The 22,048-nt window shown below is 39.8% G+C and overlaps 1 protein-coding gene across 3 annotated transcripts in view; it reads left to right on the top strand.

Annotated features, from left to right (window-relative positions):
- GLI3 (GLI family zinc finger 3) overlaps nt 1–22,048 on the top strand; it is a 381,269-nt gene that overhangs the window by 343,294 nt on the left and 15,927 nt on the right. For all 3 annotated transcript variants that reach the window (XM_073630540.1, XM_073630539.1, XM_073630538.1), the window contains 2 exons: nt 11,202–11,351; nt 11,968–12,132. In XM_073630540.1, the coding sequence (XP_073486641.1) occupies nt 11,202–11,351; nt 11,968–12,132 (315 nt within the window). The remainder of the gene's footprint in view (nt 1–11,201; nt 11,352–11,967; nt 12,133–22,048) is intronic.

Here is a 22,048-nt window from a genome sequence, read left to right as displayed (position 1 = left end):
GGAAGTGAGTGCCACATCGCCCTGACAATGAAAACCTTCGCAGCTCAAGGTCAAACCACTTCTCCTCCAATCTCATTGTGTGGCCCCGTGTCCTCTTACACTCCTTGAGACTGAATAGTTTTTATTCCCACGCTGGGATCACCATTGAGATATTTGTATATCGCTATCATATCTTCTCTCAAGCATCTCTTCTCCAGGGAGAATAAATTAAGTGCTTGTAGCCGTTCTTCGTAATGAGGTCCTCCAGTCCCCTGGACTGAGGTCCTCCAGTCCCCTTATTAATTTTGTTGCCCTACTCTGGACTTACTTCAGCTCCTGCACATCCTTTCTGAGGACTGGTGACCAGAACTGGACAGAATACTTCATGGAATATACGGGAAACAATCTTAGGTACTTTTAACTACCGCCACTTTAGGAACCTGTCTCTGTGTCAGTGACATATTCTTAAAGAGTCACTGTAATTTTGCAGATTTTAGAAACTGGAGGTAATTAAAACCAGTTCTGAGCTGGCATACAGATGAATGTAAACAAAGAGGATGGGGATAGGGCTGATATAGTTACCCAAATATGGTAACGCCCTTATTTGAAAAATTAATCTAGTCACTACATCTGTCTTATTTTTGATTGATAGCGTGTGGCAGTGAGAGGGCACAAATGCTGTTGTAGTGAATATACCCGCCCACTGCCATGTGCTGTCAATCAACATCAGGATGGGGGAACTAGTCTCTCTGTTTCCCTTCAGGCTCTGCCCACCACACTGCAAAACTCCTCGGCCATGTGCCCGTCAGTCTAATGTGTGCAGTGGCTGAGGAAGGAGGGATTCCAGTACAGACACTTCTGACCTCAGTGCCTGGCTCCAAGAGATTGTTGTATCTGTCAGCTGATCTGAGGTGAGTAGAAACAGGTATCTATGGGAAGGGGATACCCTTGGGGCAAATGTAAGTAAAAGTACACTTGTCCATTAAACTTAACAGTGTTTTAGAAACTGTGTAATGATAACAGCTATAGTAGCTTAGTCTGACAGAAAATGTTTGCAAACTTTAGCAAATGCTAGAGAACCTAATAGTTATGGACTTCAAATGAAGAATATATGTCTTAACGTGTATTTTTTAAATGACCCTTTATGACAGGGATATGCAATTAGCAGACCTCCAGCTGTTGCAGAACTACAAGTCCCATGAGGCATAGCAAGACTCTGACAGCCACAAGCATGACACCCAGAGGCAGAGGCATGATGGGACTTGTAGTTTTGCAACAGCTGGAGGTCCGCTAATTGCATATCCCTGCTTTATGATGTTATCACTTGTTTTCTTAATGTGATGAATTTATATTCTCTGATAGTGTTAAAAGAGGCCACAGATTTTTGGATCAGAAAGTAGAGGCCACTTAGGACATTGCGTTGTCCAGAGAGACTGCATAAGCCAGTAAAGTATAGATCTCAGGGGATAGCTGTCACATCATAAATACCACCTCCTTAACTAGCTTCCTGCCGGATTCCATTTCTTGAAGCAGAGCACAGGCTGCTCAAAGAAGGTGAAACAGTATCATACTGTAGTTGGCTTTCAGAACAGTGTTGACAGAGCTTACAAGAGAGTCCCAGCAGCAACACTGCTGTGAAACCGAGTACATCTAAGCCATAGGTTTAGTCTGGTATTAACCTCTGTATTGCTTTGAAAAAATGTTAACTTTGTCCCTTAGTTTGCTTTTGAAGTTAAGGGCAGTTACACTACTACATAACAGCAGAATCAAACAGTGTATAGGGAAAGGTCACACAAAATGGTTCATATATTTGGTATTGCTAAGCTTAAATAATGGATGTGTTTCTTAAACTCAAGTAATAGTTTGCTCACAGGTAGAGATCGGATGCACACAGCAACCATTAACATCCAAAACTATTATTCTGTTAGAGTTAGATTTGAAAGCATGAACTGATTAGTTACTTTGGGAAACAGCTCTACTTTTTCTTTCATGTCTTTTTATACATGTATATAATATTTGTGTAAGGTAAGTAAGGTAATTAAGTGGGTAACTGTTCATTTTAGATGTGTTTATGATATTTATTCATCATTACAACTTACAGTATTTCAACACCATCATGATATAAGCACTGTATTAACAGTAACATATAAACAACACATTGCAAAGATCACAGTACTAATACAGGCATTGCATTGATTTTATTTGATTTAAAACAGTTCAAATATAGCATATCCATATCACATACGTCAAACTATATGTGCTGCAACAAGAAGGAGATTAAAAGCATCACTCAGTTGCTTTAAGGATGACAGTGCATTTGTCTGAATAGATACTGTACCTCCTGTTCCTCCAGGGGGTCATATCTTCTTCTTGAGGTCAGGAATGTTATAAGGCAGATTTTGCTTCTGCAGGATATTGTGTCTGTCTCTGTACATTTAAATTGCCACAAAAAGCTCCTTGGAGCAAAGTACGGTGTTTTCTTTGTACAGGAGCCAGGGATTTTCTTCTCTTTTGGGAATTCTCGGACTTTCAGTTGAACATACAAGCTGAGCATGTTTAACCTATTGACTGTTATGTATGGGCAGCTGCAAACCCAGTGGATAAAAAAGAAAACCTAGCTATACTGTGAAATGAGGGCTAAAGTATAAACTACTCTGCTAACACAGATCAGTTTTATCTCAGGGATTCAGGGATGGTTGACACTCAGATATTGTGAATGGAGCGCCCTCAAAATCTGACAAATTCACAGATGCTTCTTGTTCTGCTCTGATTTGATTGGAATGTATGTTTTCTTGTCCCTTTGATGTTAAATTCCTAATAAATAAATAAAAAGAAGCATAGTGAAAAAAAATGTAAGGATACTTTAACTTTTCCTAATAGGTTCATTTTAAGTTACAACACGAGGAACAAAGTTTCATTTCAAATACATTAGTTTGTGTTCCATGTGACTTACATACCCATCTTGTGAGTTGAACCTGCAAATGTCCCGGTGTCAATAAAAGTCACAAGACTGTTAGATACTTTCTTTCTGTTCTTACTGGGGGCCATGACTGTAAGAGGTTCCTGTGCAATGGCACGCTGACTTATGGGGCTGTTAAAAAAGTATACATAGAAATGTGCAGATCCACTGTAAAATAACTTTATGCAACCCTGATAGAACTTATAGCATGTCAGAGCACATTGCTTCTTCCTCTTGTGGCCTTATAAACATTTTTATTATTATTAATATTACACAGGATTTTTATAGTGCCAACAGTTTGTGCAGCACTTTACAAAATGAGGACAGACAGTACAATTACAATACAAACCAATACAGGAAGAATCACGAGACCCTGCTTGCTAGAGCTTACAATCTAAAAGCGAGGGTCAAGTGATACAAAATGTAATGACTGTGGGAGATGAGCTGATGAAGAAAATTAAAGTATAGTTGTTGGATGGGTTCTCAGGGATCGCCTAAAAGTGGACAGAGTAGGAAATAGTCAGACAGATTGGGGTAGGGAGTTTCAGAGGATGGGAGAGGCTTGGTGAAAGCATGGGGGGAGACATGAGGTGACAAGGGAGCTAGAGAGCAGGAGGTCTTAGGTCTTAGGAGGAATGAAGAGAATGAGTTGGTTGGTATTTTGAAACTAGGTTAGTAATATAGCTAGGGGCTTTTTAAGCTGTTAGTATTTATTGTTGGGTGAGTGGAAGCCAATGGATGGATTGGCAGAGAGTGGAAGGCAGACACTGAGCAGTTGTTAAGCTTGATGCGTCTGGTAGAAGCATTCATGATGGACTGAAGGGGGGATAGCCTATGTAAAGGTAATCCAATGAGAAGGGTGTTATAGTGGTCGAGGTGAGAGAAAACCAGGGAGTGAATTAGAAGCTTTGTGGTGCCATTGGTTAAAAATGGGCATATTTTGGAGATGTTGCAGAGGTTGAGGCAGCAAGATTTGGGCAGTGATTGGATGTGGGGCTAAAAAGAGAGTTCATGATTACACCGTAGCATGCGGGGACAGGATGATAGTTGTGCCATCAATGTTGACAGAGTAGTCATGAGAAGGCACACGTGGTGGAGAAAATATTATGAGCTCGGTTTTGGATAGATTGAGTTTGAGGAAGGCTTGTGACATTCAGACGGATGTCTGTGAGTAAATTAGTGATGTGTGAGGAGACTGATGGAGCGAGCTGAGGGGTACAGTGATAGATTTGGGGTTCATCAGCGTAGAAATGGTATTGAAAGCCATGGGAGGCTATCAGCTGACCCAGGGAGATAACTGAAGGGGATTAGGAAAGTTATTTTTAGTGAAGTGGTAGCTTAGTCAGTTGTAGACCAGGCATTCAATGAGTTAAAAGGAGGTAAAAGGGAGCAAGAAGGTCAGAGGTTGTTAAGATTCATGGGGTCCAACAAGGGCTTTTTAAGTATGGGGGTGACTAGTTCATTTTTTAGAAAGTTGGGGAAGATGCCAGAATAAGAGAGCATTAGAAAAAAGCTTAGCAATCTTATCTATAGTAGCAGAATTAAATGAGGGAAGTATTGAGTGTACCTGTTGACATGGAGTGCTAAGTGGGGGATATATCTGTACAGTGGAGATCTCATCATGAGTATTTTCTATCTTATTTTTGGAGTGATTGGCGATCTCCTGGACTGTGAGTGAGTTCGTGGGTGGAGGTAGTGGAGGACAAAGTAGAGAATTAAAGGTAGAGAAGAGTTGATGGAGACAGGATGAAAGGGTGTTAATGAGAGTGATAAAATATGTTTGCTTGGCAATGTAGAGGCAGGAATTTTATTTTTGGAGGGCAGATTTATATTGGTTGAAGCCTTTCTGAGACTTAATCTTGCGTCACAAATGCTCAAGAACGCGGCTACATTTTTGAGACTTCTGGTGTCGTCTGTTTCCCAAGGTTGTAGCAGTCAGAGGCCTGATTCTGTGTAATTTTGTGTGTGTCCACCAGCGATCACCTCAGGTAATCACTGGCTCTACAGAGAGCTGCAAATAGCCCATCAGTGCCACCTCATCAGTGCCCATCAGCGCAGCCTATCAGAGTCCATCAGTGCAGCCTCATCAGCACACATCAGTGTAATAGAAAAATTATGTATTTGCAAACTTGTACAATAGAAAAGAAGAAACAGATTTTTGTTTTTTGTTTTTTTTCAAAATGTTCCGGCTTTTTTTCGTTTGTTTAGCAAAAAAATAAAAACCCCAGTGGTGATTAAATACTACCAAAAGAAAGCTCTATCTGTCTCAAAAAATGATAAAAATTTCATAAGGGTACAGTGTTGCAACCGCACAATTGTTAATCAAAGTGCGACAGCGCTGAAAGCTGAAAATTGGCCAGGGCCAGAAGGGGGTGAACGCGCCCTGTATTGAAGTGGTTAAAGAATTACTTGTGCCATATTTGATATTTCTTTCAGCAAAATACGTTATATACAACATGATATCAGATTAAAATAACATGAAAAGTGAAAAGGAATAGTCAGTACAGAAAAAGTAAGATTGGTACGATAGTGTAAAAGAAAAAAGAAAGTTTTACTACTAGAAGTTAGTCTAAAGAAAATGTTTCCTTCAATGTCCTGAGTAAGTGCCCAGGTAAAGAAAATGCAGACTGCTATATGCAGGGGCTCTGAAGGCCACGAAAAAAATTGCCAAAGATCCACGTGCAATCCCAGTCTGCGAGTTGGGTACTAGGGCCTTAGAAGATCCCTTTTTCATTTGGCATTCACATGCAGTGGCCAATGCTTTTTCCGAATAGGTTTTCTTACATCATGACACCAGCTTATCTTTGTTTAGGATAAAATGTAATCTGAAACTACCTCTGCAATCAAGACCATCTTTAGTGGCAGTTATATAAGGCATGTGCTTTTTAATTCAGTGCAGTTTTAGCATACAAGTGTGTATAAATTTGTTTTCAAAGTCTTTACTTGGCCATCATAGTTTACAAAACAAGGCAAGGCATGCATATTGGAGACTTCCTATTTTTGAACATTTTTAGCAGTGTTTTGTGACAAAGTTTAAAGCAGTAGTTAACTTCACTTATTTTTTTCTTAATGATCCCTAGGTGCTGGATGCTATAATGTGCTAGTATGCATCGCAGATTAGCTCACAATGACAGATTTACCTGTGAAATGAAGCCCTCCAGTTCTGTACTGTTACCGCTGCTGGCCCTTCTATCTGTGCCCGGTCTTCCTTACAGATTCATGGTCTCTGGCCGCTTAAATGGCTAGGCAGCGATGACATCATTCTAATGCATGCAAGCCAGATTCACTATCGAGGCATGCTCTACAATTATGACACACTCAGTGTGCTGTGAATGCAGAGTGTACTGCGCATGCACCACTGACGTCATTGGCCTGATCCAATGACAATATGTACTAAACAGCACAGATTTAGGTGCTTTCCAAGGTACCTACAGATAAGACTTTTTATAAGCTTACCTGCAGGTTGAAGTTTAAAAGAAGATTTAAATACCACTTTGAAGTCTTTATTGTATTGCAGAGACAACTTTCGGTTTGTGATACTTATATTATTACTGCATGTAAGACCACATTAAAGCATCACATATTGCTTAGGAACTAGCTGATGTGGTAAAATCAATTGCTTCATATTTAAACAAATATCACTTTTAGCATTTTTAAGATTTAGACAGGCACAAGAAACAGCTCATCAGTCATTTCTGTAGAGCATTTTGTAGGCTGAACAACTTTGAACTGTCTCCTGAATAAACAGTAACTGTCTGCATTGTATGTCCTAAATGCCTGTCAGAATTTTGATTCCGCAAATTGCAAATTTTATTTTTACAGCACTAAAGCATTTGCCGAAGGTAACTTACTTTACGAACTAAAATTGTTGCTCTGTTTTCTTTTTTATTGGTTACAAAACTTTGGTTTCAATATGTAGCGAAAACAAAATTACAATTTCAAGATAAAGTCAATGGACTTATTTTTGTTTCTACCGTACAAAGTATTTATGTAGCCAATGACAATTAAATGCAATACAGTTAAAATTACTTCACCTTGACTGTACTACACTTTATAATCAGTGCTAGAGAAGGTCAAACGAGCTCATCGTGATTATAACATATTAAACTGAGATGATATAGATCACGAGTATTTACAATTGAAGACAGGGAATTCCAACTTAGTAGTGGAACTATTTTGTATGTTGTGCCATCTAGAGGTATCAAGAAAGAATTGTTACTACTACAGTAGGTGTCATGAGTTCCAAAAACTGCAAATGTTTACATGTGCCTTTTTTGTTCTGTATTTCTTGATTTGTCCAAGGCAAACATGTCAGACATTTGGTTCTCAGGACAGAATATGATATGATGAATGAATTTGATATATATAAATATGATGTTCTCTTAAAATGTGTATGCCAGCCATGCACATCTGCTCTGCTTGCTCATTTTGTTCTTTATGTGTATTTGTCTCAGACAGCCTTATTTCTGTATTGTTTAGCTTTGAACATGTCTGCTTAAAAAAACAAAAGCTACCAATGGCCCCTTTAGGCTTTTTCCACAAATGCCATTGACTCTAATTGCTGTTTGACTGATTTCTACCTTATTAATAAAGTGGGTTTATGTGCTGAGAGTAGTCCCTATGGCTTTTCTACCTTAACACTGCCTTCAGGTTTTCACATTATTTATATAGGTACACTCTTAGTAGTTTTGTTAAATTATGCATTCATACAGGCATATAGGAAGCTGTTCATTGCGTACAGAATTCAAGAGCCAATTCGTGAATTAATGGCAATAATTTTTAAGTCAGTCCTTTGTTATCTAAAATTGTATTGTAAGAAATAGTGTTGGGTTTACCAAAAAGAGACATCTTTTCAATGAATCAAGTTAATGTTAGTTAGTTTGGTTCAAACATCCTGTTGTAAGCGGTAGAATGTCTATAATAAAAATAAAACACACCAAATCACAGGGTGTTTTAAAGTAAACATGCATTCACAGGGCTAATAGAAAAAGATACACCTTTACTGGACCTCCCCATGCATGTTTTTATGTATGTATAATACAGAACTTTATAAATTTTGCATCTGATATTTAAAATACCCATTTAATTACTGCTTTGGAACAAACAATGTGTTTATTAACATTTCCTGTTTCCAATTTTTATTATGACTGCGACGTTATGGTGGACATGTCGGACATTTTTGACACATTTTTGGGACCATTGTCATTTATACAGCGATCAGTGCGATTAAAAATGCACTGATTACTGTGTAAATGACACTGGCAGTGAAGCGGTTAACCACTAGGGGGCGGGGAAGGGTTAAGTATGTCCTAGGGGAGTGATTACTAACTGTAGGGGGATGGGCTAGCAGTGTCATTACTCTGAACACTGCTCCCAATGACAGGCGCTAGGCAGAACGGGGAGATGCTGTTTACATCCTCTCCGTGAGGCGATCACGGGTATCCCCGCGGCGTTTGAGTCCGCAGGACCCGCGACCCGACTCACGGAGATCCCGGCGCGCATGCAATGGCATGGCGGGGAATTCAAATGGACGTACCTGTAAGTCCATTTGCCCAGCCGTGCCATTCTGCGGACGTACATCGGCGTGCGCCGGTCGGGAAAGGGTTAACTGCCAAAAAATGCAGCAAGCAGTATTTTTAACACCACAACGGAAGCACAACAGGCCATTTTGGAGAATTTAAAGGGATGCATTTTTCTTGAGCTTTTTTTGAGCTAAAGGTGCTGATAATGGCCCACAATAAATTCATATTAATTTAAATTCATTATATTAATTAAAAGGTTGAATATAGGAACCATTCCTCCGTACAGTGAGAGACAATCCTAACATATCGGGGATCCATCTTAGTGATTCCCTGGCCCCCAAAATAGCAGCTTTTGCTGACAATTTGTTATTTTTTATATCCAACCCCCTAGTCTCGGTACCAAACTTGTTGTCAGAAGTGCAGAGATACGGAACACTATCTTTTTTCATAGTCAATTTCCAAAAATCGGAGGCTTTAAATGTCTCCGTGCCGACATCCCTGGACAACCTGCTGCGAGCAGACTTCCTCTTTCGCTGAGCAGGTTCCCACATTAAATATTTGGGCATCCGGCTGCTAAGGAGAACGGAGGATATCTTCTCTCTCAACTTCCCCCCTCTTCTGAGGATCATCAAAAATGATTTACAGAAGTGGCAGACGGGCCTGTTTTCCTGGTTCGGGAGGTGTAACATAATAAAAATGAACATTATGCCCCGACTACTGTACCAACTTCAGACCCTCCCCATTAGGATCCCGCACGCTTTCCTTAGAACAGCCAACCGAGAACTGGTTAGGTTCATTTGGGCTCGGAAACCCCCACGGCTGGCTCAGTCAATTTTACGTTTACCAAAAACGCTAGGGGGAATAGCTCTCCCGGACGTGATCCTTTATCACAAATCTTGCCACTTGACGAGAATCATTGACTGGTGTCACCACGGGACACTAAAGCAATGGATTCAAATAGAGCGATGTTTGTCGGGGGTGGAACTTGAGGGCTTACCCTGGTGCCATAGGAACCTTCCGGCGTGTGTGAAAGACCACCCTACGGTAGGAGAGACATGGCGAATAGCCCAAAAAACCTTTTGTGAGCACTCAATCGCGCCAACCCCCTCACCACTTACCCCAATAAGTGGGAACCCTATTTTTAGCCTGGGACTGAGTGACCCCAGATTCCAGGCCCTGAATGGAAGTGACAGGAGTCAACTTCGCCATTTTACCAGTAATGGGAAATGGATGTCTAGAGAGGAATTAATGGCTGATCCTCTATTAGTGAACCTCTCCTTTTGGCAAAAGATTCAATTAGCTCACTTTCTAAGAGTGCATCCCTCCCCGTTACCTTTTTTAAGAGCCCTAACATCTTTTGAGCTTCTCTGCTCGGACCAAGAGTCAGTACGACATGTCATCTCGCTATCTTAACAACTTCTTATCACACCCCCCAAGGGGTATAGACCTCCCTATTTAGCTAAGTGGGAACGAGATCTGGGGATATCAGGTGGAGCGAATAATTCTCTTTACATTTAAAACATCGATTAGTGCCAACCAACAGGAAGCAGGGTTTAAGGTTTTGTCACAATGGTACTACACCCCGGTCAGGCTGCACCGGATGTTTCCTCAGAGTTCAGACCTATGCTGGAGATGTGGAGAGGAGGTGGGTACCCTTCTCCATATCTTCTGGTATTGTAGGTTCATCTCTACCTTCTGGACAGAGGTTCACCGCATCACTCAGAAGTTCACAGACCGTGAGCTGCCCATGACTCCCGAGTTCTTTCTAATACACCACTATGAAATACCGAGCAAGGCTTACAGGAAATCAATCCTGCCCCTACTGGTCACGGCTGCAAAAAGTTGCACCCCCCTGTTTTGGAAGCGGACAGAGCCCCCGGGGTAGCGGTCTAGCTGAAAAGGATAGCTGAGATCCACAAAATAGAGGACCTTGTAGCAACCGATAGGGGACTCAGGGAACAGTTCCTCAAGAAGTGGTTCTATTGGCTCGAATTTTTCTACTCTGAGGAGTATGCAAAGCTGACGGCATTAGCATCTAGTAATTAGGAAACACGGGTTGAAATCTGAGTAACTAAAGGAGGGGCAGGAGGAAAGAGCTCCTTCCCCCTCCTTTTTCTTTCCCAATACTCCCCCCCCCTCCCCCCTTCAACACCTTTCTTCTTCTTAACTTTCTTTTATACGAATATGCTCATTTATCTTCTCATTAGGGATGACGACTTACAGGTCGTAATCTTTCCCACAATAACTTCTACACAGTGGCTTCTGACACTTTATGGGTAAAAGTGAGCTCCCTAATCTAAAGATTGGTTATCCAGACCAGGAATATTCAGGTTTTCATGACTAGCTATGCTTAATTGTTTGATTTATGTGATCCGTACAGTCGAGCTGTATTTATAGCAAGACCAAAACTTGCCTTGTCTGATGTACCGATATATGTGTGCTTCTGTTATCATATTTCTTTGCAAATAAAGAATTAAAGAAAAAAAAAGGCTGAATATAATACAGTTATATAAAAAATATATATATATTTTTAAAAACTGTCATTTTCGGTTTCAGTTTTTGACCAAGTCCATTCTGCATTTTCGGTTTCAAAATTTCCATTCGATGCACCTCTAATACCTTTGCTTTATAAATAAAGAATTTGAAAAAAAAAATAATAAGAGTGATTACATCTAAGGATTGTGATCTTTTTTGTGCTGTAAAGACTCTGCTCAAGTTTGCCTTCTTCTATTTTTGTGCAGCATATAAACAATGATCACATACATGGTGAAAAGAAGGAGTTTGTATGTCGCTGGCTGGACTGTTCAAGAGAGCAAAAGCCATTTAAAGCTCAGTATATGCTGGTGGTCCACATGAGAAGACACACAGGAGAGAAGCCACACAAATGCACAGTAAGCATATTTGATATTTCATTCATTACTAGACAAATGAGTTCCTTTTTTTATGCAGTTTTGTTTGTTCTCCAAATAATTGCTAGGTTATAGGGAACATAACATTTTTTATTGTGCCTAAGCATTATCCTGAAAATGTACCTTTTTTCTGAAATTCCTTCTGAAATATAGCCATGCACTTCCTGGTATGTGAGTATACATGCAGCGAATGAAAGTACCTCACTGTATGTTGATATCAGTCTTTTGTAATCCCTTTCACAGCAGCACTCAGACTGAGAAAGGAGGGGCCAATACTGAGCCTATCAGCCTCTACTTGAGGCACATGTGCCTACAAAAAAAAACATGCTGCTGCTGTTCCCTCACTGTCCAGTCACAGGCTGGGGCAAGAAGGTATTTAGGCTTTATTGCTTAACTGCATTAGAATAAATGAGATTAGAAACCTGGCTTTGCTGCCTGCCAGGGCTGTGTAAATATCAAACCTGACTGGACAGAATTACAAATCTTTTGCAGGTGAAAAAGCTCCTGTGTATTTATCTGCTAGCCTGGAGTTTAGCCTAAAGTTTCGTAATTTTCTTTTTAAAGATAATCCTGTTTCCATCTTTCTTCTTTTATTCAGTTTGAAGGCTGTTCGAAGGCTTACTCCAGATTAGAAAACTTGAAAACCCACTTGAGATCACACACTGGAGAGAAACCTTATGTCTGTGAGCATGAAGGCTGCAACAAGGCTTTCTCTAATGCTTCTGACAGAGCCAAGCACCAAAACCGGACTCATTCCAATGAGGTAAACTATAAATGATGGATTTCCAATAAAAATTTGTGACGTGATCCTTTTACTTGTTTCCAGCTTCGAATAGTTACCTTTTTTAAAAGCATTGTCCATTCTTCTTAGTCGTGGTAGCGTTCCCAAAGGTGGCATATATATATATATATATATATATATATATATATATATATATATATATATATATATATATATATATATATATATATATATATATATATATATATATGCCACCAAAATATATATATATATATATATTTTTATATATATATATATATATATATATATATATATATATTTATTTTTTCTTTTTGTTATTATTATTTATTATTTAACTTTGCTAGGTTTTTGTTGGTTGTTGCTGCTTTTCATCACATTTTAACTTCAATGCTTGTAATACTTGTTTCTATTGGTATAAGCTATCGATATAGAAATCTGTCAACGATTGCTTTATAAAGAGCCCCCTTTAGCCTTGGTGAATTGCATGCTGCGCATGTCTGTGCAATTCAAACGTGATTCAGTGTGGTGCAATTTGAGCCCATTCATTTTGCATAGGCTCAGATCGCACTGCATCACACCAAAAGTAGTGCATGCACTATTTTTGGAAATACGCTGCAACCAGATCACATGGCACTTTTGTACTACACAATCCGGCGCAGGCAAACTGCATTTGCAACCTGCGTTTGCAGTGTTGTTGAGTTAAAGAGGAAGTAAACTCTGATGTTTCTTTTTTCTTTTTTTTTACCTGAAATGTACAGGCATAATGTCCTAGTATGCATCGTATACTAGCACATTATGTGACACTTACCTGCAAATGAAGCCGTCATTGTCCCCGCTGTAGGCTGCATCCATCTTTGCCCGTCTTCCTTCCGGGTCTGCAGTCTCCGGCTCTATGACTGGTCGGAGCCGCATGACGAACCGCCGGTCAGGGCACAGGGCTCTGAAGAAACGGCACCGGTGGACGTTCCTTAAGAGCGCATGCGCCGATGACCTAATCGGGCAGTATACAGTTAATATTTCCTAAACGGTGCAAGTTTAGGAGATATTTACAGTACCTATAGTAAAGTTTTATTATAGGCGTACCTATAGGTACAAACATTGGAGGGAGGTTTACTACCTCTTTAACACCGACAGACGCTGCAGATCACAACTGCAATGCGTTTTGAAAGGGGTGTGGGAAACACACACACACACAACACATGTTTCCCGCATCTCGTTCTAGTGTGAACCTAGCCTTAGATAAAAAATATACTTTTTACATTTAGTGGTCTTTCAAAAATCTGACAGTATTGAATGGATTACATCTATAGAAACTGGCTAGCGGTAGTCAAATATATTCTTGTATGGATTATGTTTCTGCATATGAACTAAGATATAACTGTGATTTAAGTGGAATTTTACAGGCTAATTCACTACTATAAAACATGTTTTTAGGATACAATTAATAGTTCCAGTCAGTAGTTTCCATTATTCTATGCACTTTATGAGCAGCATAAAACTACACTTTTCAGGTTTATTATCCATCTAATCAAACATGCTTTTTTCATAAGTAGTTTTATTTGTTTAAATGTACACTTGCTATTTTGAGCATATATACAGTGCCTTGAAGAAGTATTCATACCCCTTGAAATTTTCCACATTTTGCCATGTTACAACCAAAAATGTAAATGTAGTTTATTGGGATTTTATCTGATAGACCAACAAAGAGTAGCACATAATTGTGAAGTGGAAGGAAAATGATAAATGGCTTTAAATTTTTTTACAAATAAATATGTGAAAAGTGTGGCGTGCATTTGTATTCAGCCTCCCTGAGTCAATACTTTGTAGAACCACCTTTCCCTGCAATAACAGCTGCAAGTGTTTTTGGTGATGTCTCTACCAGCTTTGCACATCTAAATAGTGACATTTTTGCCCATTCTTCTTAAAAAATAGCCCAAGCTCTGTCAGATTGGATGGAGAGCAGCAATTTTCAGGTCTTGCCACAGATCCTCAATTGGATTAAGAGCCCTTTCACACTGGGGCGGTTTGCAGGCGCTATTGCGCTAAGAATAGCGCCTGCAAACCGACCCGAAAGTGCCGCTGCCTTAATTCCAGTGTGAAAGCCCCGAGGGCTTTCACACTGGAGCGATGCGCTGGCAGGACGGTAAAAAAAGTCCTGCTAGCAGCATCTTCGGAGCGGTGAAGGTGCGGAGTGTATACTGCTCCTTTACCGCTCCTGCCCATTGAAATCAATGGGACGGCGCGGCTATACCGCCGGCAAAGCACCTCTGCAGAGGCGCTTTGCGGTGGTTTTTAACCATTTCTCGGCCGCTAGCGGGGGTAAAACCGCCCCGCTAGCGACCGCATACCAACGGTAAAGCGCCGCTTACAATAGCGGCGCTTTAACGCCGACGCCCGCCCAAGTGTGAAAGGGCTCTTAGGTCTGGACTCTGACTGGGTCATTCTAGCACGTGAATATAATTTGATCTAAACCATTCCATTGTAGCTCTGGCTGTATGTTTAAGGCCATTATCCTGCTGGAAAAACCTCCGCCCCAGTCTCAAGCCTTTTGCAGACTCTTAACAGGTTTTCTTTTAAGATTGCCCTGTATTTGGCTCTATCTATCTTCCCATCAACTCTGACCAGCTTTCCTGTCCCTGCTGAAGAAAAGCATCCCCACAACATGATTCTGCCACCACCATGTTTCACGGTAGGGATAGTGTGTTCAGGGTGATTTGCAGTGTTAGTTTTCCGCCACACGGTGTTTTGCTTTTAGGCCAGAAAGTTCAATTTGGTCTCACCTGAGTAGAGCACCTTCTTCCACATGTTTGCTGTGTCCCCCACATGGCTTCTCACAAACTGCAAACAGGACTTCTTATGGCTTTCTTTCAACAAAGGCTTTTTTCCTGCCACTCTTCCATAAAGGCCAGATTTGTGGAGTGCACAACTAATGGTTGTCCTGTGGACAGATTCTCCCACCTGAGCTGTGGATCTCTGCAATTCCTCCAGAATTACCATCTGCTTCTCTGATTAATTCTTTCCTTGCCCGGTCTGTCAGTTTAGGTGGACGGCCATGTCCTGGTAGGTTTGCAGTTGTGCCATTCTCGTTTAATTTTCGGATGATGGATTGAACAGTTCTCCGTGAGATGTTTAAAGCTTGGGATATTTTTTTTATCACCTAACCCTGTTTTAAACTTCTCCACAATTTGTTCCCTGACCTGTCTGGTGTGTTCCTTGGCCTTCATAATGCTGTTTTTTTCACTAAGACTCTCTAACAAACCTCTGAGGGCTTCACAGAACAGCTGTATTTATACTGAGATTAAATTACACACAGGTGAACTCTATTTACTAATTTGGTGACTTCTGAAGGCAATTGGTTCCACTAGATTTTAGTTAGGGGTATCAGAGTAAAGGGGGCTGAATACAAATGCATGCCACACTTTTCATATGTATAATTTTTTTTAATTTTGAAAACCATTTATCATTTTCCTTCCACTTCACAATTATGTGCCACTTTGTGTTGCTCTATCACATAAAATCCCAATAAAAATACAGTTACATTTTTGGTTGTAACGTGACAAAATGTGGAAAATTTTAAGGGATGTGAATACTTTTTCAAGGCACTGTATGTATATATATTTAGATATATATATCTAGATTAGCGGGCGACCGATATATTGCCCGGCCGATATTTGGCGTTTTTTATTTAATCGGCATCGGCCGATTGTGCTGATAAAAAAGGCCGATTATAACTTCAGCACGACTTAAAAATGACTTCTGTAATAGAAGTCAATGCAAGTTGTCTGAAGTCTTCTGTGAAGCGACTTCTCTCCTTCTCTGGGCAGCCTGCCAAATCTGATAAAAAGAACCTGAAGAGATACAATGTTTACACTTATCAATGGACTGAATTCTGTGTGTAGAAGCTCTCAGTTTAACCATTTAAAGACGAAATCTTTTCTGACACTTGTTGCTTACAAGTAATAATCCTGTATTTTCTGCTAGAAAATCACTTCAAACCCCCAAACATTATATATATATTTTTTAGCAGAGACCCTAGGGAATAAAATAGCAGTTGTTGCAATATTTTATGTCACACGGTATTTGCGCAGCGGTCTTTTAAACGCAATTTTTTTTTTTAAATACACTAATAAAAAAAAAACTAAGCAGTAAAGTTAGCCCATTTTTTTCATCCAAAAGTTTTGATGACGTGTTTTTGTGTATTTAATATTTAAGATATACTTTTTTTTTGTTTTTTTAATCTAAATTATACATACAAGTGTACTGATTGGAGGTTTGTTTTGTTTAATAAATGTTTAAAAAAATGTAAAAAAATCTCTGTATCACTTATTACTTAAGGTTGCTTTCACACTGGAGTGGGCATGCGTTGACGGTAAAACACTGCTAGTGTTTAGCGGCGCTTTATCGTCATTTTAGCGGCACCATTCGGCTGCTAGTGGGGCGCTTATAACCCAGCTATCGGCCAAGTAAGTGGTTAAATGCGCCGCTGCCGAAACGCTTTGCAGGCGCTTCGGCAGGGGTGCGCATTCATTTCAATGGGCAGAAGTGGTGGAGCAGTGGTATACACCGCTCCAAAGATGCTGCTTGCAGGACTTTTTTTTAACATCCTGCCAGCGCATAGCCTCAGTGTGAAAGCGCTCGGCCTTTCACACTGAGACTGCAGGGGAGCCGTTTTGCAGGCACTTTACAGGCGCTATTTTTAGCCCAAAAGCGCCTGAAAAACGCCCCAGTGTGAAAGGGGTCTAACTGTTAGATTTTATGAGATGAAGGGAAGAAAAAAAAAAATCGGCCTAACATATCGGCCCAAAAAAATCGGCCTCATATATCGGCCACCGCGATTTCTAAATATCGGCATCGACCAGAGAAAAACTCATATCGGTCGACCTCTAATCTAGATATCTAGATGTATATATATCTAGATATACAGAATATATTTAGTTGTTTATGCTATAATATAACATAAGTGTAACATAATTACATCTTTTTTGGACTTTTAGGCTAGTGAACAGTATGCAGTAGATTTAACCACTTCCCTACCCGGCTATTGTCAAATGACGTCCACAGATGGGATCTCCCACCCTGGGTGGACGTCATATGATGGCCTGGGCTTCCCGGCCGCCTAGGGTGCGCGCGCGCTCTCGCCCCGTTGCTCGGGACCCGGTGCGTGTGCCCGGCGGCCACGATGTCCGCCGGGCACCCGCGATTGCCCGTTAACCGGGGGGGAACCTTGGATCTGTGTGTGTAAACACACAGATCCACGTCCTGTCAGTTGAGAGGAGACCGATCTGTGTTCCCAGTACAGAGGAACACTGATCGGTCTCCTCCCGTTGTACGTCCCCGCCCCCTACAGTTAGAATCATTCCCTAGGAAACATATTTAACCCCTTGTGTCCCCCTAGTGGTTAACCCCTTCACTGCCTGTCACATTTACACAGTAATCAATGCAATTTTATAGCATTGATCGCTGTATAAATGTGAATGGTCCCAAAAATGTGTCAAAAGTGTCCGATGTGTCCGCCATAATGTCACAGTCACGAAAAACAATCGCGATCGCCACTATTACTAGTAAAAAAAATAAATAATTTTTTTTTTTTTTAAAAATGCCATAAATCTATCACGTATTTTGTAGACGCTATAACTTTTGCGCAAACCAATCAATATACGCTTATTGCGATTTTTTTTTACCAAAAATATGTAGAAGAATACGTATCAGCTGAAACTGAGGAAAAAATTTGTTTTTTTTTTTAAAAATTGGGATATTTATTATAGCAAAAAGTAAAAATATTGTGTTTTTTTCAAAATTGTCGCTCTTCTTTTGTTTATAGCGCAAAAAATAAAAACCGCAGAGGTGATCAAATACCACCAAAAGAAAGCTCTATTTGTGGGGAAAAAAGGACATCAATTTTTCTTGGGTACAACGTCGCACGACCGCGCAATTGTCGTTTAAAGTGCGACAACGCTGAAAACTAAAAATTGGCCTGGGAAGGAAGGGGGTGAAAATGCCCTGTATTGAACCGGTTAATAAAGGATTAGAACATATTCACCTTCAAATTACTTTTCACGTTGCTGAAATAACTTCACACGAAAAATTCACATTGCAAAGAATATTCAACCATATACAGAAAATAGGATTTGCTTGCACGTGGTTGAATGGTTGAACTGGGTTCAACTTACCTCATTCATTAAGCTCAGTGAATTTTATCTTTGCAAAGTGAATTTTCCCTTAGCCTAGTAAAGGAGGTAAAGCTTTTCTAAATTCAATCATTCAGTCATGTGTGAGTAAAAACACAGTTTCATTTATTTGCCTTGCACATGATTGGGTTTTCCTTGCTAAGTGATTTTTTTCTTTGTTCCACCTTATTTGCTAAGTTAAGTAGAAAAAAGAGTCACTTTCAAAATAAAAATGTTTTACTGCATTAGTAAATTAGGATCTATGCTTATAATAGATAATTTAGGACAAAAGAGGGTAACTCTAATGCCCCGTACACACGGTCGGATTTTCCGATGGAAAATGTCCGATCGGAGCATGTTGTCGGAAATTCCGACCGTGTGTGGGCTCCATCTAACATTTTCCATCGGATTTTCCGACACACAAAGTTGGAGAGCAGGAGATAAAATTTTCTGACAACAAAATCCGTTGTCGGAAATTCCGATCGTGTGTACACAAATCCGACGGACAAAGTGCCACGCATGCTCAGAATAAATAAAGAGATGAAAGCTATTGGTCACTGCCCCGTTTATAGTCCCCACGTACGTGTTTTACGTCACCGCGTTTAGAACGATCGGATTTTCCGTCAACTTCGTGTGACCGTGTGTATGCAAGACAAGTTTGAGCCAACATCCGTCGGAAAAAATCCTAGGATTTTGTTGTCGGAATGTCCGAACAAAGTCCGACCGTGTGTACAGGGCATAACTGTTCCATATAATGAATCTCCTTGTTGCACTGAAAAAGAAAAAGTTTTAACTAACGATATGTTTTTGAAAAAGTTTATTGACATGCTTTGATTAAAGTGTATGTCATATACCAAAAGGATTTTTTCTTACTTTTGGATAGTGTGAGCAAGAAGCCCTGTAGGGGATAATTCCCACCCATTCCTTCTTTAGGGAGATATAGCAAATAATCTTTTATTGAAGATGAATGCTAGTATGAATATGATAAAACAGTTACCATCAGGATTTTTTTTTTGTCATGAGAATGGTCAGTCCAAACTTTGTTATTTTGTTTTGGGTACATTTGGAGAAAGTTAAAACTTGATAAAGTTTCCTAGTATTTGCCATACTCTAACTAAAATATGTTTTTATTGCTGGGCTAGTTTCCACTCACTTGCTGTCTCAGTAAAGACCTTCATTACTAGGACAGGATGTGAGCAAATTTCTCCATAATTGAATTCACTGCAATAAACAGAGACAGAGGTTTTAACCATTGCATTTTTCTATACAAAACCAAAAGTTAAGCCGCATACACACGATCAGATTTTCCGACGGGAATTGTGTGTTGACAGGCTGTTTGTACGCTACGTTGGACAATTGTTGTCGGATTTTCCACGGACAAATGTTGGATGACAGGCTTTAAAATTTTCCTCGGACAAATGTGTGTTGTCAGATTTTCCGAGCGTGTGTACACAATTCCGTCAGACAAAAGTCTAAAGTACAAACATGCATGCTCTGAAGCAAGGATGAGCTGGAAGCGGTCGGTCTTGTAAACTAGCATTCATAATGGAGAATTAACATTCGTGACGTGGCAAATTATGAAATCTCGAAATGCAGCGCACATTCTCTTCTTTATTTAATGGGATAATAATGAAGCTGCTTTGCTGATGATACTGATGCAGTTATGGCAAACGTATTTTAAAAGGCTTTTATTTTCTACTAATATCAAGAATAATATTATTATGCTTTTTTTTGCGGGCAAGTTACCACAGCACCATTATCCCGTAGTTTTTAAGATCAAAGATACAACTATGTTGGTATTCCTTGTCAATTTTACATTGTTTTTAACTGAAATATTGGTAAGGGCAGAAATAGTCAGCTCAAAGCACCACATCCCATAGTAAATATGCAAAAAAGAAAAACGGGAAAAGGGGGGGTTTAAGCAAACACCCCAGGGACTTTTAAGGTGCTATAGAAATATTAGACGAAAGGGTAGGAAAGCATGTACGCAATAATTATAAAAAAGTAATTTTATTGAAAATTGATTCTAAAAACATGTGTCCCTAGAAAAAGACATCATCATAAAAAGATAATGCATCAATCACAAAGATCAAACCCTTCATGGGCACATAGACAAAGAGCCACCTAATTCCGTAACAATCTGCCGCTCGACATGTTTCTCTCTAATACGAGCTTCTTCAGGAGTTTATGGCAAGGATTGTAGTGGACTCTAAACAATGGATACAAAAGACATATGTGAGACTTTAAATTAATTCCATTAACAATAAGAAAAGCTAGCACCAATAGGATTTAGCAAAATAATATATAAAAATAAGTGTAAACTTTTTATCATAAATGCATGGGACAATGTTAAATATATTACAAAATATATATACGGGAGAAATAAGGTATTGATAGTGGTAGTCTTACCAGGCTGTCGTTTTCAGGCAATACATTTAAAATTTGGATAGAATAACTTGCTGCAGTGCATTCAGCATACAGGCTCTCATAATATGGATTTTCTGTCCTGATGTGGCCACAGAGGGATATAAAGTTTTATATATCCTTAAATAAGCCCTTAAATATTAGAGGTTATATGGGATTAATAAAGGGATAAATGGGATAAATCAAGGTGCCCCCCTTAATTTAGAGTTTTGGAGGCAAGAGTTTTTTTTACCTTAGATAGAATCAGTGAATTATTTGCATTAAGTAAAAGACACCTTCTAGCACTTAGTAGCCATAGTAGGTCAAAACATTACAGAGAAACCCAGGTCAAGGATTGGGCAATAGAGCAGGAATTAGATTCCCATGCAGCAGGTTCTACAATGAAAGCAATGAAAAAATAAAATTAAACCTATTAGAAAGGCTTGTAGGGTGCAGTTCAAGTGAAAGTTTGACCTAGCTGCACATAAGACACTTACTTGAGGAGATCAGTAGGTAAGCAGACTGAGGAGCGATCCACCCACTCCCTGTGGTGAGATGCCTGAGACAGAAAATGTGCGGTGTCTCCTTTATAAGCCCTCCATCCCAGGGGCGTCTGACATCACCGCCGGGATGCGGACGTCAGTTGAGAATGCTTGAGCCGCAGCAGAGGGAGAGAACGCAGTGGCGTCATAGATCGCCGCTCACTGCGTGCGCGATCGGTAATGCGCAGGCGCAAATTCATATAATAGAGTACAGCCTAGGAGGCCAGCAGCGCCATCTTTAAAGAGGGCAAATGCATGGCAAAGGCATAGTGGTGGTGTCAGTGTTAGGTCTCTGGATGGACAACAGATTAGGTGAGCGAAAATATATAGTAAAGGATGTTGGATTATATTAAAGATAACATTAAACAAAAAAGAAAAGCTCAGTGACCAGCCATCTGTTGTAGAGAGTAGACACAGCATGATATAGAAATTTAAAGTTAACGTATTAATCCAATATATGCTGCATAAGGGGACTGACATCTCTAAGGCTCCCAATGGAAGAGCGACTGATCGTTCACTCAAAATGGGTGCCCCGGGCGTCCGTGTGAACCTGGATGGACAGAAATAACCATAAATGAGAAACCACATTTAAACTGGGATATTATAGAAAAAACAAACTAGGGTGGGACAGCCTGCAAGGTAATAATATCAACCCAATAGCAAGTTATTACATGAAAAGCCATAATGTACATATAAATGAACCTTATATGTACATTATGGCTTTTCATGTAATAACTTCCTATTGGGTTGATATTATTACTTTGCAGGCTGTCCCTACCCTAGTTTGTTTTTTCGTCTAATATT

Source organism: Aquarana catesbeiana, linkage group LG05 (assembly GCF_042186555.1).
Source record: "Aquarana catesbeiana isolate 2022-GZ linkage group LG05, ASM4218655v1, whole genome shotgun sequence".
Lineage (NCBI taxonomy): Eukaryota > Metazoa > Chordata > Amphibia > Anura > Ranidae > Aquarana > Aquarana catesbeiana.
This window is presented reverse-complemented; position numbering and strand designations above follow the sequence as displayed.